Raw genomic sequence first — 24,206 nt, 5'->3', positions numbered from 1 at the left:
GAGAAGAAATAGATTACCTCATCCCTGCTTTTGAGAGACTTAAAATCTACTTGGAGAGATAAGACTTAACCTTTACCTTTGGAAAAAAGTTACAGTATAAAGCAGCATATAATAGGACTATAGAACACCAGTACCATGCCTGTTGTGAAATATTTTATAGCCATTTAATGAGTAATATGAAGTACTGAACTTTGGTGGGGGGGAAGCCTACCTTTACAAAAGTGGATTAAAGTTCGTGTATTTCACATATGCATATGATTTCTTTACTGGAAATAAAAAGAGTATAGTTATAGCTAGGGTTCAGGGAATGCCCATGAAATGAAAACATCCATCCTGTCACCACAGAAAAAGGTCAATAACTACTGATATAGAAAGCCCCCCCTCCAATTGTAGGAGAGATGAGCATTGTACCGTTCTTTCTTTTATACTACTGTTTTTTTGTTTTTTGGTGCCATCATTAAAGTACATATTTTATTTTCCTTTTAGGGACAGCAAGTTTTAATCTCTTTATATGACCCTCCAAAAGCCATTTAAGTAGCATCTCCTATCTGAATCAGAAAGGTGGAATAATTTGCCTCTTTATTAGCGTTACTATACAAATTGTATTCGTCTGCTTGGGCTGCCATAATATCCCATAGACTGGATGGCTTAAAAAACAAATTAATTATCTTATAGTTCTGGAAGCTGAAAAGTCCAAGATCAAGGTTCTGGTAGGGTTTGGTTTCTGGTGAAGGCTTTCTTCTTGGCTTGCAGATGGCTGCCTTATCTCTGAGTCTCTACTTGGCCTTTCCTCCATGTGCCTGAACTCTCAAACTCTCTGGTGTCTTTTGTTATAAGAATGCTAGTCTTATCTGATCAGGACTCCGCCTTTATTTATTTATTAAAAAAACTTAAAAAAAAATTTTTTTTTATTTAAGTAATCTCTACACCCATCATGGTGCTTGAACTCATGACCCCGTGATCACTCTTCTGACTGAGCTAGCCAGGTGTCCTTTTAGAAAAGTTTTTTTTTTTTTAATTTTTATTTTTTAAATAAACCCCAGCTTTAAGACTTCAGTTAACTTTAATTTCTTCCCAGATCCAAATACATCCTTGTTAGGGGTTTAGGGCTTCAACATGAGTTTTTGGGGACATATAAATTCAGTCAATAACATTCTACCTCTAGTCCTCCAAATTAATATTCTCCTTGCATCTAAAATACATTCATTCCATTCCAACAGCCGCCACAGTCTTAACTCATTCCAGTATCAACTCTAAAGTGAAGCCCATATCTCATCTAAAGACCCTCTAAATCCAGGCATAGGTGAGACTGGAGATATGATTATCCTGAGGAAAAATTTCTCTCCAGCTTTGAACCTGAATCTAGACAAAGTTATGTGCTTCCAAAATACAATAGTGGGAGAGAATTGGGTAGACATTCTCATTCCAAAAGGGAGAATTTGAAAAGAGGCAAAGGTTCCAAGCAAGTCCAAAACTTAGCAAGGCAAATTCCATTAGTTGTTATGTTTTGAGTACAATCCTCTTTGGTTTAGCGCACTGCCCTCCAGGCCCAATGGGGAGTCAGTGCCATTCTCATAGTTCTGTGGAGCAGCCCTGCTCCCAGATACCGGGCCATGGCCTTGCTCTTAAGGCACTGGTGGTGGCATCTTGGTTCCCTACTTCCAAACCAAGGAGGCTTCACCTTTGAAACTGAGGAGGAACCAGACCTGCCCTCTGGACCTGTGGTGGGAGTGGCAGCCCTGCCGTCTCTGAATCACCTTTGGGGTCAGTCTCCCCTTTTCTTGAAGGATGACGGGAGTTTGAGGCTGGATAATTCTGTTATCTCATCCTATAGGATCCCAGAAGTCTGACAGCTGTCTTTCATTCCATACCATTTTTTTCCTGTTCTCCTTAGTATCTCCGCTGGCTGAATTTCTGCTGCTATTATCCCGTCTTTATCCCTGGCTTCAGCTGAGGTGGTTGATTAAATTTGTGCCTCACACCCATATTAATCTCCTTATCCAATAGTAGTTTAGCCACACCCTTAGTGTTCTTTTCAGAATAAGCTTTATCATTTTTGGCAGTATGGCTAGGCTGAGAATTTTCCAAATCTTCAAGTTCTAGGTCTTTTTTGCTTAACAGTTCCTTCATTTTATTTCTTTTTCTAATATTTTACTAAAAGCTGTAAGGACAAAACAAGTCTTCAACACTTTGCTTCGAAATCTTTTTATTTAAACACCCAATTTTGTCACTCAAAGTTTTATCTTCTACAAAACCACTAGAATCTGAACACAGTTTAGCCAAGTTCTTTGCAATTTGAGGGGCCAAGGGAAAGGGGGAGAGAGAATCTCAAGCAGACTCCCTGCTGAGCGTAGAGCCTGACATGGGGCTTGATTCCACAACCCTGAGATCATGACCTGAGCTAAAATCAAGAATCAGATGCTTAACCAACTGAGCCACCCAGGTGCCCCTCTTTGCATTTTTTTTTTTAAGCGAGGATCACCTCTCCTTCAGTTTCCAATAACATGTTCCTCATTTCTGTCTGATATCTTACCAGAATGGTCTTTAATGTTCATATTCTAACCAACGTTCTGTTCATGATTTAAATATTCCTTAGGATAATAGGGACCTTCTGTGGCTTTCTTCTCTCTGAGCTTTCACCTTTCTTCACCTCTTCTCACTTCTCACCTCTGAGGGCCATAATTCTTCCAATAGTCCCTTCACAGCAATCTAGGCCTTTCATATATAAAGCTCATTTATTTTTTCAGTAGTCTCTGCACCCAGTGGGGGTCCAGCTCACAATCCCATGTTCAAGAGTTGCATGCTTTTCCTACTGAGCCAGCCAGGTGCCTCTAGGCCTTTTTTAGCATGCACCTCAAAACTCCTCCAGCCTCTACTCGTTACCCAGTTCCACAGTCACTTGCATATTTTTAGGTGTTTGTTATAGCAGCACCCAATTTCTCGATGCCAAATTCTGTATTACCTTAGGCTGCCATAACAAAATACCATAGACTATATGGCTTAAGCAACAGAAATCTATTTTCTCACAAGTCTGGAGGCTGGAAAGTCCAACATTGAGGTTCTGGCAGGGTTTGGTTTCTGGTGAAAACTCCCTTCTTGACTTAACGGATGGCTCCCTTCTCTCAGCCTTCACATGGCTTTTCTTCGGTTTGCGTGCAGGGAGGAGGGAGTGGGGAGAGAAACACAAACTCTCTGGCTTTCCTTCTTATGTGGATACTAATCCTATCAGCCCTACCCTTGTAACCTCAATTAACAATAATTCTTAACTCCAAATGCAGCCATACTAGGGGTTAGGACTTAAACGTATGAGTTTTGGGAGTGACACATACATTTAGTCCCCAACAGAAATGTAAATACCATGTAAAATATTCAAATTCTTATATAGACTTCATCTTCATTGATGACACTGAATACATTTTAGGACCAGGCAGACATTTAGATACTTTTTCTTTCTTGTGCTTTCCCAGCTAATTAATTATCCATTGAACCCATTGAACCCTGTTTAGTCAATTTTAATATCTCTTGAATCTGCCTTTTAGCCCTCATCTCTTGTCTGAACTAACGGAATTGCTTCTCAGCTGGTCTTTGTGCTGCCTATGTGGCCTCTTTTTAATCTTTTATACGTCTGAACATGAGTGTGAACATAAATCTGTTTATTATGCATTTGTTTAAAACTCAGAAATAGCTTAGGGGCGCCTGGGTGGCACAGCGGTTAAGCGTCTGCCTTCGGCTCAGGGCGTGATCCCGGCGTTGTGGGATCGAGCCCCACATCAGGCTCCTCTGCTATGAGCCTGCTTCTTCCTCTTCCACTCCCCCTGCTTGTGTTCCCTCTCTCGCTGGCTGTCTCTATCTCTGTCGAATAAATAAATAAAATCCTTTAAAAAAAAAACAACAAAAAACTCAGAAATAGCTTAGAGTGTCCTTCCATACACTTGGACCTGATACCTCTATCAGTTAGGATTAAGTTTGGATGAATATTAAACAAAATTTCTTTTTTTTTTTTTTAAGATTTTATTTATTTGAGAGAGAGAGAGGATGCACAGGAGGGAGGGAGAGGCCCCGAGACCATGACCTGAGATGCTTAACTAGCTGAGCCACCCAGGCACCCCTAAACAGAAAAAATTTTTTTTAAGGTTTCGTTTATTTATGTCAGAGAATGCGTGAGCACAAGTGGGGGAGTGGTAGGCAAAGGGAGAAGCAGGCTTCCTGCCCAGCAGGGAGCCCAATCCAGGGAGCCCAGTGAGGACCCTGGGATCATGAGTTGAGCGAAAAGTAGATGGATAACTGACTGAGCCACCCAGGTATCCCCTAAATAGAAATTTTTTTTTTTAAGATTTTATTTATTTATTTTGACAGAGAGAGACAGCCAGCGAGAGAGGGAACACAAGCAGGGGGAGTGGGAGAGGAAGAAGCAGGCTCCTAGCGGAGAAGCCTGATGTGGGGCTCGATCCCAGAATGCCGGGATCATGCCCTGAGCCGAAGGCAGATGCTTAACGACTGTGCCCCCCAGGTGCCCCTAAATAGAAAATTTCTTAAATAAGATTTCAGAGTTTATTTTTCTCATATGCAAATCTAGAGATAGACTATCCAGAGATTGTATGGTAATTTCATAGTCTTCTAAGCGTTTTCTGACTTTTTTATTTTACCATCTTTAGTGTATGGTTTATAACTTCAGGTTCATTTGTAGTGTAAGAGCTGCAGGAGAGGCAGCCATTGCTTTCTGAGTTCCAGGTGGGAGGAAGAGACGAAAGCAAAAGGACATTCGTTGCTAACTATCTGGAGCTTTTAAAGGAGTCTTACTCTCTAGCAATTTTTGTTACATTTCATTGGCCATTTCTAGTTGCAAGGGAAGCTGGAAAGTATAGCTTTGTTGGTTTTTTTTGTTTTGTTTTGTTTTGTTTTTTTAGCTGGGAACATTATCACCTTGAATAAAGTAGGGTTCTGTATATTTGCCAGTTATCATTCCAATCTCATTTCCTGCAGCTCTGCTTCTTGCACCGGAGACTCCATTTATATCAAACTACTTGCAGTTCCCTGATTATCTGTGCTACTTTATTCTTTTATATGTGTTTTCCTTGCATGGAATACCCTTTGGACTTTTTTTTTTTTTTTGGCCAGGTGAACCCCTTCACTTCAAGAAGCCTTTCTTAATCACCAACTCAGAATGAATCACTCCCTATTTTGGGACTCCATTTTAATACCTCCACCGTAACATTTCCCATCTGGTATAATGGTTATTTGGTTGTGTGCCAATCTTCCCTACTGAAATTTGAAGTGTTAGAATGTATGAACTATATCTTATTGATCTTTACAGTGACTGACACATAGTAGCATTTAATAAATGACTTGAGAAAAGTCAGTTTTCTCACAGTTTAAAAAAGCACAGTTTTAAAAAAGACTTATGCTTCTAGGCCACGTGCAGTTAAAAACTGCCTCTAGGAAGTTCAGATAATGACTATTTAGGATATACAGACTACAACTTTAAAATGGTAATTAGGGAAATTTCTGATATCCCTAGTTGAATGATTTGAAGGTACTTATTGCTTAAAACAAAATTAGAATTAGTCTTGATAGCTCTGCTTTGTAAATGATTTTTTGTAAATGGGTTTTTTTTTCCAGGTTATGCTTCCCCCTACCCTTTTAAAAAATCTATGACAAAGTAATTATAACTTTAGCTCTGTTTCATCTTTGATTTTCATTTCCAGGGACAGTGTATCCATTGCCTTGCTAAGTCATACTTCATTATAGAAGTCATGTTGAGTAAGGGAAAAGAGAAAATTTTCATTTAAACTGAGGAAGAAAGACTCTAGATAGTCAGACCCTAGAGCCTCAGATCAGGGAGTCACTCAAAGCTAGCCTCTAGCCTACTTTTTCTTATCTTCTTGCCTGAGACTACTTTCCCTCCCTCCCTCCCTTCCTTCCTTCCTTCCTTCCTTCCTTCCTTCCTTCCTTCCTTCCTTCCTTCCCTCCCTCCCTCCTTCCTTCCTTCCTTCCGTAGATCTTAGATGCTGAACTACTTTGTGAAGAAATAATTCACAATCTCCTTTCCCTCCTTTTTTTTCTTAAAGACTAGTTTACTTCCAATTTCTGAAATAGTGCCCTTAGGTGTAGTACAGATGGGATTTTGATCTCTCCCAGTTGGGTAGCAGATGACATGCTTTTTTCTTCTATCTTCTCCCTTTCAATTTTGAACCTTTTCTAGGATGTTAGCTTCTAAGTTTAAATCTTTAGTTTAGCTCTATTTTTGGCTAGAGGTAATTTACTATAATGGTTGAGTATTCCTGAAGGAGAGTGGTATGGTTGACTTCTTCAGTAGCACTTCTTTTTTGCCAAGTACTATTTTCTTTAGTACCTATGTATATAACTTGTCTTGAAAAGATTTGTAAATATTTAAAAGGGGAATATATGATGTTGAATTCTTCAAGTGGCTATGTAAAAAAGAAAAGCTGATACAAATATTTAGTGTTCATTATATGGCATATTATATTTTTAAAAGATGACTATGACAGTATCTCCTATCCCACTTGCTGCTTACAATATGCCTTTGACACTTCTCCCACAAAAAGCGGGATATGTGGTTGCTCCTCTTGAATCTGGGCAGGTTTGTGACTACAGCAGAAGTGACAGTCTTATTTCAACTTTTAATTCCATATACCAGTGAACTGTTTGATTTCCTTTGCCTCTTTGACTAATATGTTCTGTGTAATCTTTCTCTTTAACTTTGTCAACTTCCTTATTCTGTTTTCCTCCGTTAGCTCAGTCTTGTCTTTTTCTTACCTGCGTCATTTCTTTGTCCAGGGAGCAGATAGATGGTAGGCATTTTGGTAAATATTTTTCCATAATGTTGGAAATCTCAAACTGAGGTCCAGTGACCCTTCTTCCTTCTCCTCTGTTAGTAGAAAATGAAATAAAATGAGGAGGGTTGGGTTTGTATGAGGGCTGATGTATGCCTCTCCAGGCTTTCTTTTTCAAAATGTAAACTTGTTCAGTGTGGAATATGTCGTGTCAATATGAACACTGAGCACTTAATAGAACTCTTATATCAAATTTAGTCTTTCAGTAGCTTCCAGATTTGAATCCCCATTTTACTTTATTTTATTTTTAAAGATTTTATTTAAGAGAGAGAGAGTGCACAGTGGGGTGAAGAGCAGGGGGAGAAGCAGACTCCTTGCTGATCAGGGAGCCTGATGTGGGACTCAATCCCAGGACTCTGGGATCACAACCCGAGCTGAAGGCAGAGGCTTAATCAACTGAGCCACCCAGCTGCCCCTTATTTTATTTTTTTTTTTAAGATTTTATTTATTTATTCGAGAGAGCGAGCAAGAGCAAGAGAACGAGTGAGGGAGCACAGGCAGGGGGAACTATAGAGGCAGAGGGAGAAACCGGCTTCCTGCCCAATGCAGGACTTGATCCCAGTATCCTGGGATCATGAGCTGAGCCAAAGGCAGAGGCTTAACTGACGAGTCACCCAGGCGCCCCTTGAATTCCCATTTTAAAAAGTTTATACCTTCTTTTTTCTTTCACTCTGACCAGAATAAGACTGAAGTATTTTTTGACAGATTTTAAGCTTTTATTTTTTTTATTTATTTTATTTTTTTTAGATTTTATTTATTTGACAGAGCGAGAGACAGCCAGAGAGAGAGGGCACAAGAAGGGGTAGTGGGAGGGGAAGAAACAGGCCCCCAGCGGAGTAGGGAGCCCGACGTGGGGCTCAATCCCAGGACTCTGGGATCACTCCCTGAGCCGAAGGCAGATGCTTAATGACTGAGCCACACAGGTGCCCCGATTTTAAGCTTTTAAAACCAAGGAAATAAACAAAACCAAAAAACCCTACCAAGGACAATACCTTATCTTTGTATCCCCCATGGAACCCAACACACTGTTGCCAGTTATATATGTTAGGTGAAATACACATCTATTTAGTTTTTATGATAATTCATATAGGCTACTCAGAATATGTTTGGATTACTATGTAACTAGAAACGCTAGACAAAACTGTGAAATGTTTTTTCTGCTCTTGTTTGTATTTCAAAAACAAATATAAAAATATCCTCTAGAGAAGTCTTGGATTTAGTGAACTCTGTACTAGTCTTGTATTGTATGTATGCGTTATATCAAAGAAGCCCCATTCTTTAATCTGTTACAGAATAGTTTTATTTTTAAAATGAGTACATGTTGAATTCTTGGTGACTTTAGTTCAAGGAGCTTTTGTGTGATTAGGAGCTTTTGTAGATAAAGTATAGCAAGTGAACGTATCCGTGCTTTGAGTAAATATTGTATTTAGTGCAACCTGTAGCCAGTTAATACAGCCGACTTACCAGATAGAACCTTTGATCTATTAATACCAAGTGACTCCTGACTTGCTTCTTTTATGTAATGTTGATAGCAAAATTTGTTTTACGGAGGATGATTTTGTTTATAATTTTATAGAATGTTAATGACCTTTTATATATTCTAGTGTTGATGAATACTCATGGTAATATGATTTACTTGGCTTTGGGTAAAGCAGCACTCATGCTCAAATCCAGTACAGTGGTTTGAATATGTACTTTACAGTGAACGACAATGCTCTTTCCCTAAGTTGTCTGTCAAGAGCTACAGAAGTTGCCTCCTTCTTGATATTTCCCTCCTTCCTCTTCTGCTCTTTCTTTTTCTTCCTTCCCCTTTGTTCCAGTGTTAGGTGGTAGCTGAGTTGGCTGGGATTGGTAATACTGGTCTGTAGGTAAGGAGGAAAGAGGGTAGAGCAGAAATATGTATTATTGTTTGTTTGGCTTTTTATCTCCTTTTTCCAGTCCTCATTTTCACAGTTTTCTCCTGAGTTAGGAATAGAAAATGAACAGGGTACGCCCTCATTACTACTAGAAATCCCCTCCCCCCTCCTCCCAGACTGTCATTTATTGAGCATCTTTTATTTTCCCATCTTTGTCAAGTCCACATATATATCCATTTTACAGAAGAGTAAGCACAGATCTTTAGTAACTTGCCCGTGTTCTCAAAGCTAGTAAGTGACTTTGTTCAATTTAAACACATGTATATTTTGTTTGTGCCCTTAACCAATGGCCAGAGGTTGTTAACCTGGCAGCTGGCTGGACATATTGAGACTGCATGTTGTTTAAATTTTTAAAAAAATTAGTTGCCAGTGCTTTTAAAGTAGAGAGGTTTCCGTGTCTCTCTCTCTCTCTCTCTCTCTCTCTCTCTCTCTCTCTCTCTCTCTCTCTCTCACACACACACACACACACACACACACACACACACACACACACACACACTGTATTCTTGGTTTCCTTGTTGCTACGTTGTAACAAATGCCTGGAACTTAGTAGCAGCTACCCCCTGTAGAAGGATATGTGCTCTCTAAGGTTCCACATACCCCACCTGGACCACTTTGTCACTTAGGTTGCCCTCCTCCTCCCTGTAGGTATTTCAGTTTTTGAGCTTTGCACTATTATTCTTTACTATCTCCAGTAATTCCTGTATGCTTGAACTTTTTATTCCTTAGCAAAGGAGCCACAGAATATTTTTATTCATAAAGCATTTCTTTCCAGTGTCAGATCTGAGAATAGTCAGGTGTGAGGGAGATGTCTAATGTTTCTGGCCTTTTCAGTTGGAATTATGCATGTAATTTCATTTATTTTGGATAATTTGTATTGATAGTGTTGGTAAAGGATCAGATGAAATGTGGTTCAGAAATAGTGGAGAGTATTGAAGAAGCACAGGTTTCTCCTTAGCACCCACTGCCCTGAATATGTAGTCCTTCAGCAGGACCTAGACTGCTGCCTGGAGTGAATTCACCATCCTCCCTTTAGCTCACCAAAGTACACCGTTGCCTTTGCCTAGTCAGAATACCAAATGATGAGAAAGGATGGGAAAATCTGGGATGGGGGGGGGTATCCAGGAAGCACAAATCTGTGGCTAGCCCTATTGTCTATGTCTGAGGGCTTTTCATTTTCCCATCTAGATGAGGAGGTTGATGGCCTGAGAGCACATGTGGAATTCCAGAAGTTAGTTATGTGTTCTCCTTCTCATCACAACTAACTCAAGTCCGGCCACATCAGTCCCAGTCAGTTGGTATAACCTGTAAATCTTATCACAGAATACTACAATTTTCTCTTAAAAACATGATTATAACTAGTGATTAGGTTGTTTAGGTTGATAAGTTGCTATATTAGGTTTATTATAGGTCAGATAGGTTTTTAGAATGTCATGCTATACATGATCAAATGTAGGAAGAATTCACAATACGGAGACATTTATAGAAAGTATATGGAAGTAATCACTAGATACAGCTAGTTGTCTGTTTTGCTGTAAGTTGTATTTAGTAATGTAGTTTTAGAGCACTCTTCTTCTCTTTTTAGGTGTTCTTCCTCTGAGTCCGGCTATGTCTTTTACATTTACTATATTGTCATTATTTATTCATGAGTCTGTCTCTTAGCCCTGAATTCCTTGAGGGTAGAGTTGATTATTATTAGGTTTGTGTTCCACATTGCATAGCACAGTATTTGGGCATATGATAAGTAAGGGCTCAGTAACTTGTAATATTTTAATTTTTATGTTTTGCATTTCAGGATGGTCTTACTGGAAGGATTCTGTTTCAGTAGTGAATATCATAAACTTTGTTTATCTCTGGTCCAGTATTGGCCCTTGCTGTGTAATTGCTTTTACTTCTGTGCTACAATCAGAAAGTGATTATCAAGTACTTTCTTTTTCTTACCAGAACTTGATATTTGATTGTGCATTGCTAATTCTTACCAGTTGAATATTTTATCTTATTTTATTTTTTTAAAGATTTTATTTATTTATTTGACAGAGAGAGAGACAGCGAGAGAGGGAACACAAGCAAGGGGAGTGGGAGAGGAAGAAGCAGTCTCCTAGTGGAGGATCCTGATGTGGGGCTCGACCCCAGAACGCCGGGATCACGCCCTGAGCCAAAGGCAGATGCTTAACGACTGTGCCACCCAGGCGCCCCCAGTTGAATATTTTAAAAACTGAGATATCTTGAAGTCACCAGGGCTTTTTGTTGGATGAGATTTGTGTTAATTTTCCCTGAGAATCTGTTTTGATATGAGAAAAAAAATTTAGCCCTACTTTCTTTACCTTTGGTGTTTCCTTGTTGTTGTCTTCTGTTCACACTTCCGGTTTGAGGAGGGATTATAGTTCTGTCCATATAGCTTTCAGTAAGATTCTGGGTGGTTTCTTAACTCTCATGACAGAATGTTACAGGTGTACAGTAGACCCTTGCCCCTTAGGGGTTAGGGGCACCAACCCCCTGGGCAGTCAGAAATTCACATAAAACTTTTGATTCCTGGAAAAAAAAATTTTTTTTTTAAGTAATCTCTTGGCCCAACATGAGACTTAAACTCACGACCCCGAGATCAAGAGTTGCATCCTCTACCGACTGAGCCAGCCAGGTGCCCTTGAGTCCCCCAAATCTTAACAATAACTAGCATGCTGTTGACTGGAAGCTTTACTGATTACATAAACAGTCAATGAAGACATATCTTGTATGTTATGTATATTATATACTGTATTCTTAAAGTAAGCTAGAGAAATGTTGTTAAGAATCACAAGGAAGAGGAAATACATTTACAGCAGTGTACTATTTTTATTGATATCCCAAGTTTGTGTCGTATGTTTACAAGATGAATCATCTGTGAGTACCTGCATCAGTATTTTCATATATAATACAAAACGTTGTTGATGTTACATGTACTACTAGCATTAGGCATCAAAAATGAGAAGATAATGTGAAAAAGAAATTCATATTTATTTATAGGCTTAACAATTCATGCATTGATAATGAAGCAGCAGCACTATGATTGCTTTGTGGTAGCCTGGTGTTATTGATCCAGTTGTTTCACAGTAGCCTAATCTAATGAATTCATTCTAATGAATGAATCACTATACAGTTTTCATGGCATACATTAGTCATTTTCATAATACATTGTCATATTTAAAAAAAATACCTGTGATCATAGTCTGATAATGCAGTGTCTCCAATTATGAGAGGCATACTGTACCAGCAACATAGTTCTTTGAAAGAAAAATTTTAAAACAGTAAGAAAACTTACACATTATTGTTTTTATATGAAATATCATTAACTTTATGCATACATAAAGATAGGCTATCCACTTCCATCTGAGTTTTGCACACGGTGTTCTACATGATGAATAGTCAGATGATATGACACAAAAACATCTTCAGTTCTTGCCATACAGTTACTAGATTTTCACACAAAGACACACATATGCAAGAGATAAGCTTAACTTTGACATATAATTATTTACTGTTCATTAAGTAGAAGTGGATTGTTATAAAGGTCTTCCTCATTGTCTTCATATTGAGTTGGCTGAGGAGGAGGAAGAGGAGGGGTTGTCTTGTTGTCTCAGGGGTGGCAGAGGCAGAGGAGGTGGAGGAAGTGGAAGAGGAGGCAGAAAAGGCAGGCACACTTGGTATAACTTTATGGAAATACATTGTAATTTCTGCCTGACTTTTTTGCTCTTTCATTTTTTTAAAAACGTCATATAGAGATGTCAGCATGATATGGTACCAATCCTTCTTCCACCATTTGCTTTAGTTTCAGTGCCTGTATCATAGAAGGGTCCAGGTCATAAAAGAATTCAAAACAGTCTTGACTAATTTAAATCCTTCTGTTAAATTGTCTAATGTCAATTTGTTTTCTGGTGCTGCTTTTATATCTTCTTTCTCATCATCTGGCACTGGTTTGGAAAGTTATCTCCATCGTGTTGTCTCCATCAAGTTCTGCATTCTGATATGGTGTCTGTTAGCTCTTGAATTTCTCCAAGATCCCTATCTTGAAACTATCTCCCACCTTCCCCCTCCCCCACCATATCTACAATCTCTTTCGTGTTTTCCTTGATTGGCTCTGTTGTAAATCTTGTGAAGGCATGCGTAACATTTGGACACATTTTTCCCCAGCAGGAATTTACTGTTTCAGGCTTTGATGGCTTTCACTGCTTTTTCTGTAAAGATGATGGCATCTTCAGTGGTTTAACCTTTCCAGACTCTCATGATGTTCTCTCTTATTGGGGTTCTCTTCCATAGTATTGACAGTCCTTTCCATAGAGTACCACATGTGAGCTTTAAGGCTCCTTATGACCTGACCCCCTGATCTAGAGGTTGAATTAGAGACATTGTGTTTGGGGCAAGTAGATCACTTTGACACCATTGTTGTTGCACTTATGGGGTTCTGGGTGGCCAGGGGCATTGTTCAATATCAAAAGTATTTTTTCATTTGAAAACTGTGATTTAGTAGTCACTCATTCATCTAAGCAAATTTGAGTGCCTACAGTGTACCAGATAAAGTTCTAGTCTGAGGTCAGTGCTCCAAAAATTGAAATTTGTCATTGTTTTTCCATTCCTCAACCACAATGTCCACCCCCAGAATTTGTACCCCTTTTCCTACGTAAAGGGATTTCACGCTTAAAGAGTCTTTTTTTTTTTTTTTAAGAGTCTTGATAGGGGTGGGGACCACCTCCATCCATTAGTGGGGAAGACCCAATTTCCCAGACATTCTTGCAGTTGGACATGGCTGCTTATGGCTCCACCACTCAGTGCCAGACTTTGACTCAGGACACAGTGATACAGAGGCTGGAACTGTGCAGAACGCATTTGGCACAGGTGGTATGAGTGGCAGTAGTGTTGTCCAGTTGTCAGGAGCAGCAGCAATAGCAGTCCTGGCTACAGGGTCCAGTGTTCAAAATTTAATAAGGATGAGAATCAAAAGAACTTTAAAAAGTAGACCCTTACTGGCGAGGTACTTCCGACTATTAGGGACAGAGCATTGACGGAACCAATTTAGAAAGCGGGTTCTCGTCTACAGACTTCTTGTTGTACAACCCAATGACTGGCAGCTGATGTTTACCTTCCCCTTCAAGGATCAGGTGTTAGCAACTTTAGAGATAAGGGCAGTCCTGATCATGAACCCAGCTGCATTTGTACAAAACAGTATAGTTAGTCTCTCTCTTCCTACCTTAAATCCTGGTGCTTGCTTCTCTTCCTTACTAATAAATGTTCTTTTTTTCCCCCCTTAAGGGCTAATAACTGTTCTTTGTGGCATTTTTTTCGCAGGATAGGACACTTATATCTGCATTAAAAACTTGCTCAGGCAGATATCCTTCTCAGTGATTTTCTAAATGGTGTCTGGGAGTTCATCTGCTGCCTCTTGGTCAGCAGAAGCTGCTTTTCTTGTTGACGTGTTTTAAGGCAAACCTCTTTTTAAAATTCTCAAACCATCCTTTGTGGACATTAAATTCTTCAGCTTGCTTTAGATCCTTCATCTTCCTTTTGCTGCAAGTTGTCATCTGATGACTTTGATTTTTCTTGAATCATATTAGAATCTACAGGTACGCCTTTCTTATTAACAACCTGCACCCACATAAAAGCTGCCTTTTCAGTACAAGATAAAAAGGTATTTCACAAGAAGTACAAGGTTTTCACTCCTGCTGGCACAGATGTGGTGATGGCTTCATGAATTTCCTTTTTTTTTTTTTGTTAAATAATGGTCCTTACAGTGGATTCATTTATCTTGAAATAGTGGGCAGCCGCAGCTGCACACCTCAGTCTGTGGCACATATCAAGCAATTGAGCTTTTTCTTATAATGTTATGACTTTTCTCTGCTGCTTGGGAGCACTTCCAGCATCACTAGTGACACTTCCTATGGGTCCCCTGGTGTTATTCAAGGCTATGGTTTTGCACTAAATGTGATAAAAAATACGTGAGAACCAGGAGAGATCACTTTTTACTGTGATATGCAATTTACTGGAGAGATGAACTGTTCACGCAGAAATGATTAACATCATACAGCATTTTAAGCAGACATCTGACACTTGAGCTCACTGTAATAGCAACAGGAGGTGGCTACGAAATTATTAACAATCGAACAGTACGTACTACAGTTAATTTTATGCAGTTATGATTTAATACTGCATCTTTACAATTGTTTACATTTCTCTTGATTGGAATGGCACCATGTACGGTCTGTAAGTGGGTGTAAGTTTTGATAAATTTTAACTTTTTTCTAATAAATTTTGTGTATTTTATGGTAGTAAATGATAAAATAGAGAAGCATCTACATATATTTCATGCATTCATGACATACCTTTCAATTTTTTTGATATTTATAGGCTATACAGTTCATCTGTTTTTTCAAATTGCAAATCTTTAAAAAATTTTTCAATGTCTTTATTGAAAAAAGTCCACTTAGTATAAGTGGACCCACGCAGTTCAAGCCTGTATTGTTCAAGGGTCGACTGTACTTTGAAATGCTTCTCCTCTTTTTTAGGTTGTTAAGAAAAACCTGAAGTAAAACTAGTCCTTGAGATTTATTTTTTGAAGGTGAAATACCTCTTAAAGCTGTTTCTCCACTGTGGTTGATGCATCACTTGGTTTACCGTCCTGCTCTTCTTTTTTTTCCTGGAGCCCTTCTTTCTTAATCTGGTCCTGTCCTCTGGTGCTACTGAGTAGCTGTCATCCTGGGATGTCATATCATAATCAGCCTGGGTCCTTTACCTCTCTCATGCTAGAGTCCGTGTTTCCTAGATCGCTTTTCTTTCTTTTGTTTATCCCCTTATTTTGATGTAGAACATTCTCTTACAGCTGGCTGGGAAAGGGTCCAAGAGGTTATTGTTCGTTTCTCATTACTGTGTTTTATAGTACTTATTTGGATGTAATTTTCTTTTTATCCTTCTCTAGGAGTATTTGGAGGTTTTAGTATTTTTTTCCTTCTTTCTTCATTATTTCTGTACACCGTGCTAACCCCTATTTGTTTTGGTACCTTCCTTGTTGGAATCTTCCTCAATATTTGGTGTTCTTTGTTCATTCATTTTTTTAAAGGTCCACTTTATTGAAATATAATTTACATACAATAAAGTGCACAGATTTTAAGTATTCAGTTTAATTAGTTTTGACAAATGTATTCTCTTGTGTAATCGCCACCCCAGGCAACTATATAAAACATTTCCATCACCTCAGAAGAGTTCCCTCCTCCCTCTTTGCAGTCTGTTCCGTACATTTCTACCCATAAACCCTTCACTCCACCACTGGTCAACCACTGTCTTTGTCACCATAGCTAGTTTTGCCTCTTTAAGACTTTCATATAATGCAGTCATACAGTATATGTTCTTTTGTGTCTGGTTTCTTTTGCTCAGTATCATTTTTGAGATTCATTTATGTTGTGGCATGAATCAGTTTCTTAATTTTTATTGCAAAATACTATTCCATTGTATGGCTATATCATATTTTTTTATTTGTCTTTGCATGGACAAAAGAGTTGTTTCTAGTGTTTTGACTATTATTAATACAACTCCTATGTATATTTCTGTACAGTATTTTCATTTCTCTTGGGTGAATAACAAGGAATAGAATTGCTGGGTCATAGGGTAAGTAAGTATATGCCCAACTTTGTAAGAACTGCCAAACTGCCCATTTATTTTTAAAAGTGTGCATTAAAAAGATTGATTGAAAGACTTATGTGTTTGAATATATCACTTGTTGACTTGTGGATTTTCTTGTTGGGTAGTTAGTTGGGAACCCAGCCATTTTAAGGGGGGAATAGAGAGTCTCCTCTCACTCCATGTCAGTAGCAGTAGGCATTTATTCTGCTATTATTTACTTTTCTTTGAGGAAGAATCCTGTTTATTCTGCCTAGGTGATAACATATGTCTCAGTAGGACAGTGGATACAAATGCTCACTTAATCTTTACCTTTTTTCATACCTCATTATTCTTACAGCTCTCAGCTAAACCTGGTGTTTCCATGTATGGAGCCTTTCTACCTCATATTCTCCAGAGAATGTATCTCTGTTCTTTTAATATATATGTACGTCTAAAAGGTTTATGTGAAAGTAAGTGGTGGCTGGTGCCTGACTGCATCATGCTTCAAGGTTAGACCTGAGGGTCTAACCACTTTTCATATAGACTTCCAACCAGTCAGTCTCTCTTTATGCCCACCTTTTACCACCAACCCCCGCCCCTGCCCACCTTTGGTGGTAATTGGTACCATCAGTTCCTGAACCTTTTTTGGGTGCTCTGGATAGGGTAAAATAGGTAAGTTGGTTTGCTTCTTGTTTGTATTTCTCAACTGCTGGTGCTTAGGTTTCAGTTCTTTGGTCTGTTTAGGTCAATCACCACTCCTCCAGACACTTAATGGTCACCAGAAGAATTTGACTTTCAGGTTTTCAGTTTTCTCTTCTCTTTGACCTTGTGAGTTTATATCCTTTTTTATTCTTGCTATAATTTTAGTGAAGTCTAGAGAGAGAGAAGATTTTTTTTTTTGAAGAGTTATTTGAGAGAAAGAGAGAGCACTAGTGTGAGCAGGGGGAAGGGCAGAGGGAGAGGGAGAGAATCCCAAGCAGGATCTACTCTGAACATGGAGCCCCATGTGGGGCTCACTCTTATGACCCTGAGATCATGACCTGAGCTGAAATCAAGAGTCAGGCAGTTAATTGAACCACCCAGCTACACCAAGAGAAGAGATTTTTAAAAAAATGTGTTCAGGGATGCCTGCATGGCTCAGTCAGTTAAGTGTTTGTCTCTGGCCCAGGTCCTGATCCCAGGGTCCTGGGATCGAGTTATGTGTCAGGGCCCCTGCTCAGCGGGGAGCCTGCTGCTTCCTCTGCCTGCTGCTCCCCCTGCTTGTGTTCTCCCGCTCTCTGACAAATAAATAAATTAAAAAAAATTTTTTTAATGTGTCCAGTTTTCCGGGTTTTTTTAAAAATTTTTTTAATGATTTTTTAAATTATATTATGTTAATCACCATACAGTACATCCCCGGATTCCAATGTAAAGTTCGATGCTTCATTAGTTGCGTATAACACCCAGTGCACCATGCAATACGTGCCCTCCTTACTACCCATCACCAGTCTATCCCATTCCCCCACCCCCTCCCCTCTGAAGTCTTCAGTTTGTTTCTCAGAGTCCATAGTCTCTCATGTTTCATTCCCCCTTCTGATTACCCCCCTTTTCTTTATCCCTTTCTTCCCCTACCGATCATCCTAGTTCTTATGTTCCATAGATGAGAGAAATCATATGATAATTGTCTTTCTCTGCTTGACTTATTTCGCTTAGCATTATCTCCTCCAGTGCCGTCCATGTTGCAGCGAATGTTGAGAATTCGTTCTTTCTGATAGCTGAGTAATATTCCATTGTATATATGGACCACAGCTTCTTAATCCAGTCACCTGTTGAAGGGCACATTTTTTTAATGTGTCCAGTTTTCCGTTTTTTACCTGAAATTTTTTCTTTCTAAAGCTAAAGTAACTACATTAATGTTTTCCTACTTTAAAATTTACCAGGCTTGATTCTAGTCCATTTTCCATCTGCCTAAATTTTTATTTTATTTTTGTTATTTAATTTTTAAAATATTTACCATTTATTGAATGTTTGGATGTACTAGACCTGAGCTTTATATGCTTCATATTCATTAGGCACCTTAGTTTAAACAAAACTATGTGAAGACATATAAGGGAAGTATTAAGGTATAATTTCATTATATTTCGTGTTATTCTCACAACAGTTATAGGAGACTATTCTCATCTCACGGATATGATGATGACAGCCACAATAAATAACATTTCAATAGCTTTCTATAACTCGGGCACTGTTCTGAGCACTTTGCGTTAGTAAACAGAATCCTCCCAACCACCCTATAAGGTATGTACTCTTCAAACTGCCGTCTTATAGAAGGCTCCAAAGATAAAGGAATGGCCCAGCTGGGATTGCAGTCCTCCTAAATTTTTATTTTTAAAGTTTTCAAAGTTTCAGTTGTACAAAAGAGAACACTTTTATGTAGGTACTCCTTGTCTACAGATGAGCCCATTGTTAGTCTTTATTTTGAATAAATAAAAGTGCTGTTTATTTTCAGTTAGTATGGATCTGCGGCAGTATTTTAGTGTCTGATACTCTATTTCAAGCCTATACAGTAACTTATTCTATCTGTCCTGCGTTGATGGACATCATTTACTCCTTATTAATGATTTAAAAAGCTTATTGCATACATTTTCTCATGTTATAAACGAATAAGATCATTAGTCATCAGACTGCTGTTTTTTAAACATATTATCAAACAGTCCTTTAAATCATCTGTAACCAACAGTATAAGAGATTATCATTTTATACCCCAATGATTGATTTTCTTGTCTCTTCCACTGGACTATGAACATTCTAATTTCTGAGTAAAGCTGTTAATGAAAATTAGACATCTTGAAGAACTATGTATTCCAGTAGCTGAAGTAATTTCTTTTCCATTACTATAGTTTATGAGATGAACTTTGTTCTTTTTTTCACTTTTGCATTCTCTCTCTTTTTTTTTTTTTTTTTTTTAAAGAGAGAGCACACTTGTCAGGGGTGGGGCAGAGGGAGAGGAAGAGAATCTCAAGCAGCCTCCACCTGACACGGGGCCTGATTTCATGACCCCAAGACCATGACCCACGCTGAAATCAAGAGTCCAATACCTAACCAACTGAGCCACCCAGGCACCCCTCACTTTTGCATTCTTATAAGGAAAAAAATGAGCATATTGAGGATGTTAATAATATGATTCCAGTTTTTAATGAATTAAGCATGTAGTATTCACAGTTTTCTCTAGCTTCTTATTCAAGTATTGGTTCTTATTGTTTAATCATTGCCCTACAAATTGTCAAACCCATGTTTCTTTCCCTACTACAAACATTTTTTGAATGATAATATACGTACCGGGGACTCTTCAGTCTTGTTGGTCCTTTCTGCCTTATGTGAGATTGTAGACCAGTCCCTTTTTCCTGTCCTTTGGAGACTATGCTTTCTTTTTCTTTTTTTTTTTTTTTTAATAGCCATATATTTATTATATTTGTATACACACACAACACATCAAAGCTGAGATTTCATGAATTCTATTGCATGAGATGAGGCTAAAATACAAAAAAATGACTTGATTGAAAGAAAAATATTAAATAAGACAGTAATTACTTAGCTGTGGCAAGAAGCATGTCAGTAGTACTTGAATGATGAGACTGCTTTCTTGTTTTCCCTGATCTAACTGTTCCTTATCAGTATTCTTAGAGTATTTATTCTTTGTTTGCAGATCCTGTTAGCATTGGTTTCTTACAGTTCCTCTCTGACTCATTGTTCTTCTTATTTATGGTTTTAATTGCCACCTATGTGCTGATGACTCTCCTCAAACCCCTCCTAAGCTTAACACTCATAATTGTAAAAACCCACTGAATTTCCCCAAGGTTTTTCGTATACAGGATATCCTTACTGACGTTTATCATCTTTTCTTCCTCACTTATCTTTTTCTTACATTCCCTTTCTACATGATAATACCATACTTCCAATTTTCCCTGACTAGAATCCTGAATATTATGCTAGATTGCTTCTTAGTCAGGCTCTAAGTTCTGACTTTTCTTTGTAGACATTTCCCAGATTTAGCTTCTCCTTTTCTTCTTATATTAGTCTACTTTTTGCTTCTCTACAGTACTGGTAGAATGGACTGTCTGAATTGTTTCTGACTGTGTCCTCTTTCCTCTCTGCTTGGAATTTGTACCTGAATTGTGTCTGACTATATCCCTTCCTTATTATAACAGAACAAAATTACTGTGACTTGGTCAAATAAATGACTGCCACCCTGGGTTTATCATTTACCACTCCCCGCCTTGTTTATTTTCTTCTGGTAGCGTACAGTTCCATACTCTGTGTTCATCATTGTACTTTGTAATTGTCATCTCTGCCTGGCATGCCCTTGTCTCTTTTGCTTTGGTTAGCCTTTAGATTTTTATGTAATCATCCTCTCCGTTCAGAATCTTCTCTTTCCTTGGGGTAAAGGTACCTTTTCTGTGCCTCCGTTATGACCCTTGATCATCCTCTCCGTTCAGAATCTTCTCTTTCCTTGGGGTAAAGGTACCTTTTCTGTGCCTCCGTTATGACCCTTGCATAATATTAAAGAGTATTTTTCTTGTCCTTTATAGACAGACATTGTTCTCATTGGTGAAAAAAAAGTCTTCAAAATGCCTAAAGTAATGACTTGATAATTTTTTTTAATAGTGGGTGTCTAAAAATATTAGGGTGTTAGAATAATTTATAGATTACTTTCTTTGTAAATGATGACAAGATCTAAGCCTGACTTGGGGACTGTCCTCCACATGGATAGATAAGTGCTCAAGGAGTACAAATAATATAATTTTTATCCCAAAGGAAGTTGAAGTATAGTTGGCATACAATATAATATTAGTTTCAGATATATAACATAGTGATTCAACATTTATAGACATTATGAAATGGTTGTCATCTGCCACCATACAGGGTTAATACAATATTATTGACTATATTCCCAGTGCTGCTCTTTACATCTCCATGACTTATTTACTTTATAACTGGAAGTTTGTACCTCTTTATCCCCTTCACCTATTTTATCCATCCCCTTATCTGTCTCTCCTCTGGCATTCACCAGAGTTGTATTTATGAGTCTGTTTCCGTTTTGTTTTGTTTTTTAGATTCCACATATAAGTGAAATCATACAGTATTTGTCTTTCCCTGTCAGACTTATTTCACTTAGAATAATACCCTCTAGGTCCATCCAAGTTGTTGCAAATGGCAAGATTTTGTTCTTTTTTGTCTCTGAGTAATACTCTGTATTACATACATATGTATGTGTGTGTTTGTATATATGTATATGTACATGTACATATATATATCTTTATCCATTCATCTATTTTTTTAAGATTTTATTTATTCATTTTGAGAGGGAGAGAGTGTGAGCACGCAAGTGTCAGTGGAGGGAGAGGCAGAGGCAGATGAAGAAAGAGAATCTCAAGCAGACTCCACACTGAGCACAGAGCCCAACAAGAGTTGGCCGCTTAACTGAGCCATGCAGGTGCCCCATACCCATTTATCTATTAATGGACACTTAGGTTGCTTCCATAATTTGGCTATTGTACATAATGCTGCAGTGAACATAGGGTGCATCTGTCTTTTGAAATTAGTGTTTTTGTTTTCTTTGGATAAATGCTCAGAAGTGTGTGTGAGGGGGGAGGAATACTCAGAAGTAGACTGCTGAATCACATGGCATTTCTGTTTTTAATTTTTTTTTTTTAAAGATTTTATTTATTTATTTGACAGAGAGAGACAGCCAGCGAGAGAGGGAACACAAGCAGGGGGAGTGGGAGAGGAAGAAGCAGGCTCATAGCGGAGGAGCCTGATGTGGGGCTCGATCCCATAACGCTGGGATCACGCCCTGAGCCGAAGGCAGACGCTTAACCACTGTGCCACCCAGGCGCCCCTCTGTTTTTAATTTTTTGAGGAACCTCCAAAATGTTCCACTGTGGCTTCACCAATTTACATTCTCACCAACAATGCACAAGGGTTCCCTTTCTCCACTTCCTTGCTAACACTTATTTTTAAAAAATGAAGATTATGAAAGACTTCTTTTCTCTTCTGGTTTCTTACCCTCTTCAATTTCCAATTTGCAGTTACAGATGTAGAGCTGAAACGACTGAAAGATGCCTTTAAAAGGACCTGTGGACTCTCATACTATATGGGCCAGCACTGCTTCATCAGGGAAGTGCTTGGGGATGGAGTGCCTCCAAAAGTTGCTGAGGTAATCTTTATATTCTAGGTTTTCCTTTGAGATGGTTATCCACCAGTCTGAATTCTTGAAGAGCTTTCTGGTCTTAATGGATGTAATCTTCCCCACAGTTATTTTTCTTGCTGAGTAGGTAAATAGGTCTTGTTTTAGATGTCAATATGGCTGTGTTTTTAGAGGCCAAGTGGGAGTAACACAGATCTACAGTTCTGCTGCTTTTATACTTCTGAGCTTTAATAGTCACTGACTGTAACCATGGGACCATTTGTATGACTGACTTCTTATTCTTATAAGCTTCATCACTCTGACATATACATTTTATGTTTGGAGTATGTTTTACAAATTTTGTTTTAAAGAAAACTTTCCATATAGCAAAACCTAATTAAATTAATTCTATAAATTAAATATTGTAAATTAAACACTAGTTTATTGGAACCTGTAAAGACTTATTTAATTTCTACTAAAAATTTTAGGGAGAGAGAAAATGTCCTAAGTTGATATAAATGTATCCTTTCTAAAAATAGTAAGTTAACGATTTTATAGCTATATACGCAGATATGCATTATGTCATTCCAAATGTGAAGTGAGAATAAAACACTGAAAATGTTAATAAAACACTGAAAATTACAGGAATTTTAAGCTTAGTATATTACAAAGAATCGTAATTCACCACTCTTAATTAGTGACAGTTTCTGTTTCTAACACAGGTTGTGTGCTTTTGAACCTATGGTTTACATAATATAGAGTTTACATTTTTAATTTTTATCTTTTTTTTGTGGAGATATGTGTTGCATTAATTCTCTTAAATGTATTTTTTTGTACAATTATATACCCTGCCATTGTTTCAGATTTATGACAGAGTTTCTTCTTAATACTATTTATTGGGTTTTCTGTTTCAGTGTGAGTTCATCTTCCTATTTCTTTCAATCTTTTTGTCTTAAGTGCTTGTATATAACATTTTAGAATTTATTTTATTTTAGGATATAACTAGCAATTTATGACATATATAAGTTAGCAGTTGAAGAAGGGTCCTCTGAGTCCATAATAATTAAAATATTCCGAATTCAAATATATACTACCTTCAGCCCGTGTCTCCCTTCACCTCCTTTCTTAAAGTCAAAACTGTCAGTCTCAATGTAATTCATGGTACTGGGAAAAAATTAAGTCAGAATATCTCAGTTGTCTCTTTGGACCATATATAAAGATGTTATAAGAGTTTATATATTCTAGGGGCGCCTGGGTGGCACAACGGTTAAGCGTCTGCCTTCGGCTCAGGGCGTGATCCCGGCGTTATGGGATAGCCCCACATCAGGCTCCTCTGCTATGAGCCTGCTTCTTCCTCTCCTACTCCCCCTGCTTGTGTTTCCTCTCTCACTGGCTGTCACTATCTCTGTCAAATAAATAAATAAAATCTTTAAAAAAAAAAAAAAGAGTTTATATATTCTAGATACAAGTCCCTTATAAGATACATGATTTGCGGGGCGCCTGGGTGGCACAGCGGTTAAGCGTCTGCCTTCGGCTCAGGGCATGATCCCAGCATTATGGGATCGAGCCCCACATCAGGCTCCTCTGCTATGAGCCTGCTTCTTCCTCTCCCACTCCCCCTGCTTGTGTTCCCTCTCTCGCTGGCTG

At 38.3% G+C, this 24,206-nt stretch overlaps 1 protein-coding gene across 1 annotated transcript in view; it reads left to right on the top strand.

Moving 5' to 3' along the window:
• The window catches only part of USP32 (ubiquitin specific peptidase 32), a 193,204-nt gene that overhangs the window by 38,551 nt on the left and 130,447 nt on the right, over positions 1 to 24,206 (top strand). Inside the window, exon 2 of the mRNA XM_034640660.1 lies at positions 22,462 to 22,601. Within this exon, the coding sequence (XP_034496551.1) occupies positions 22,462 to 22,601 (140 nt within the window). The remainder of the gene's footprint in view (positions 1 to 22,461; positions 22,602 to 24,206) is intronic.

Source organism: Ailuropoda melanoleuca, chromosome 13, assembly GCF_002007445.2.
Source record: "Ailuropoda melanoleuca isolate Jingjing chromosome 13, ASM200744v2, whole genome shotgun sequence".
In the NCBI taxonomy this organism is placed as follows: Eukaryota; Metazoa; Chordata; class Mammalia; order Carnivora; family Ursidae; genus Ailuropoda; species Ailuropoda melanoleuca.
The sequence above is the reverse complement of the archived record's forward strand: the minus strand, read 5'-3'. Positions and strand labels throughout refer to the sequence as shown.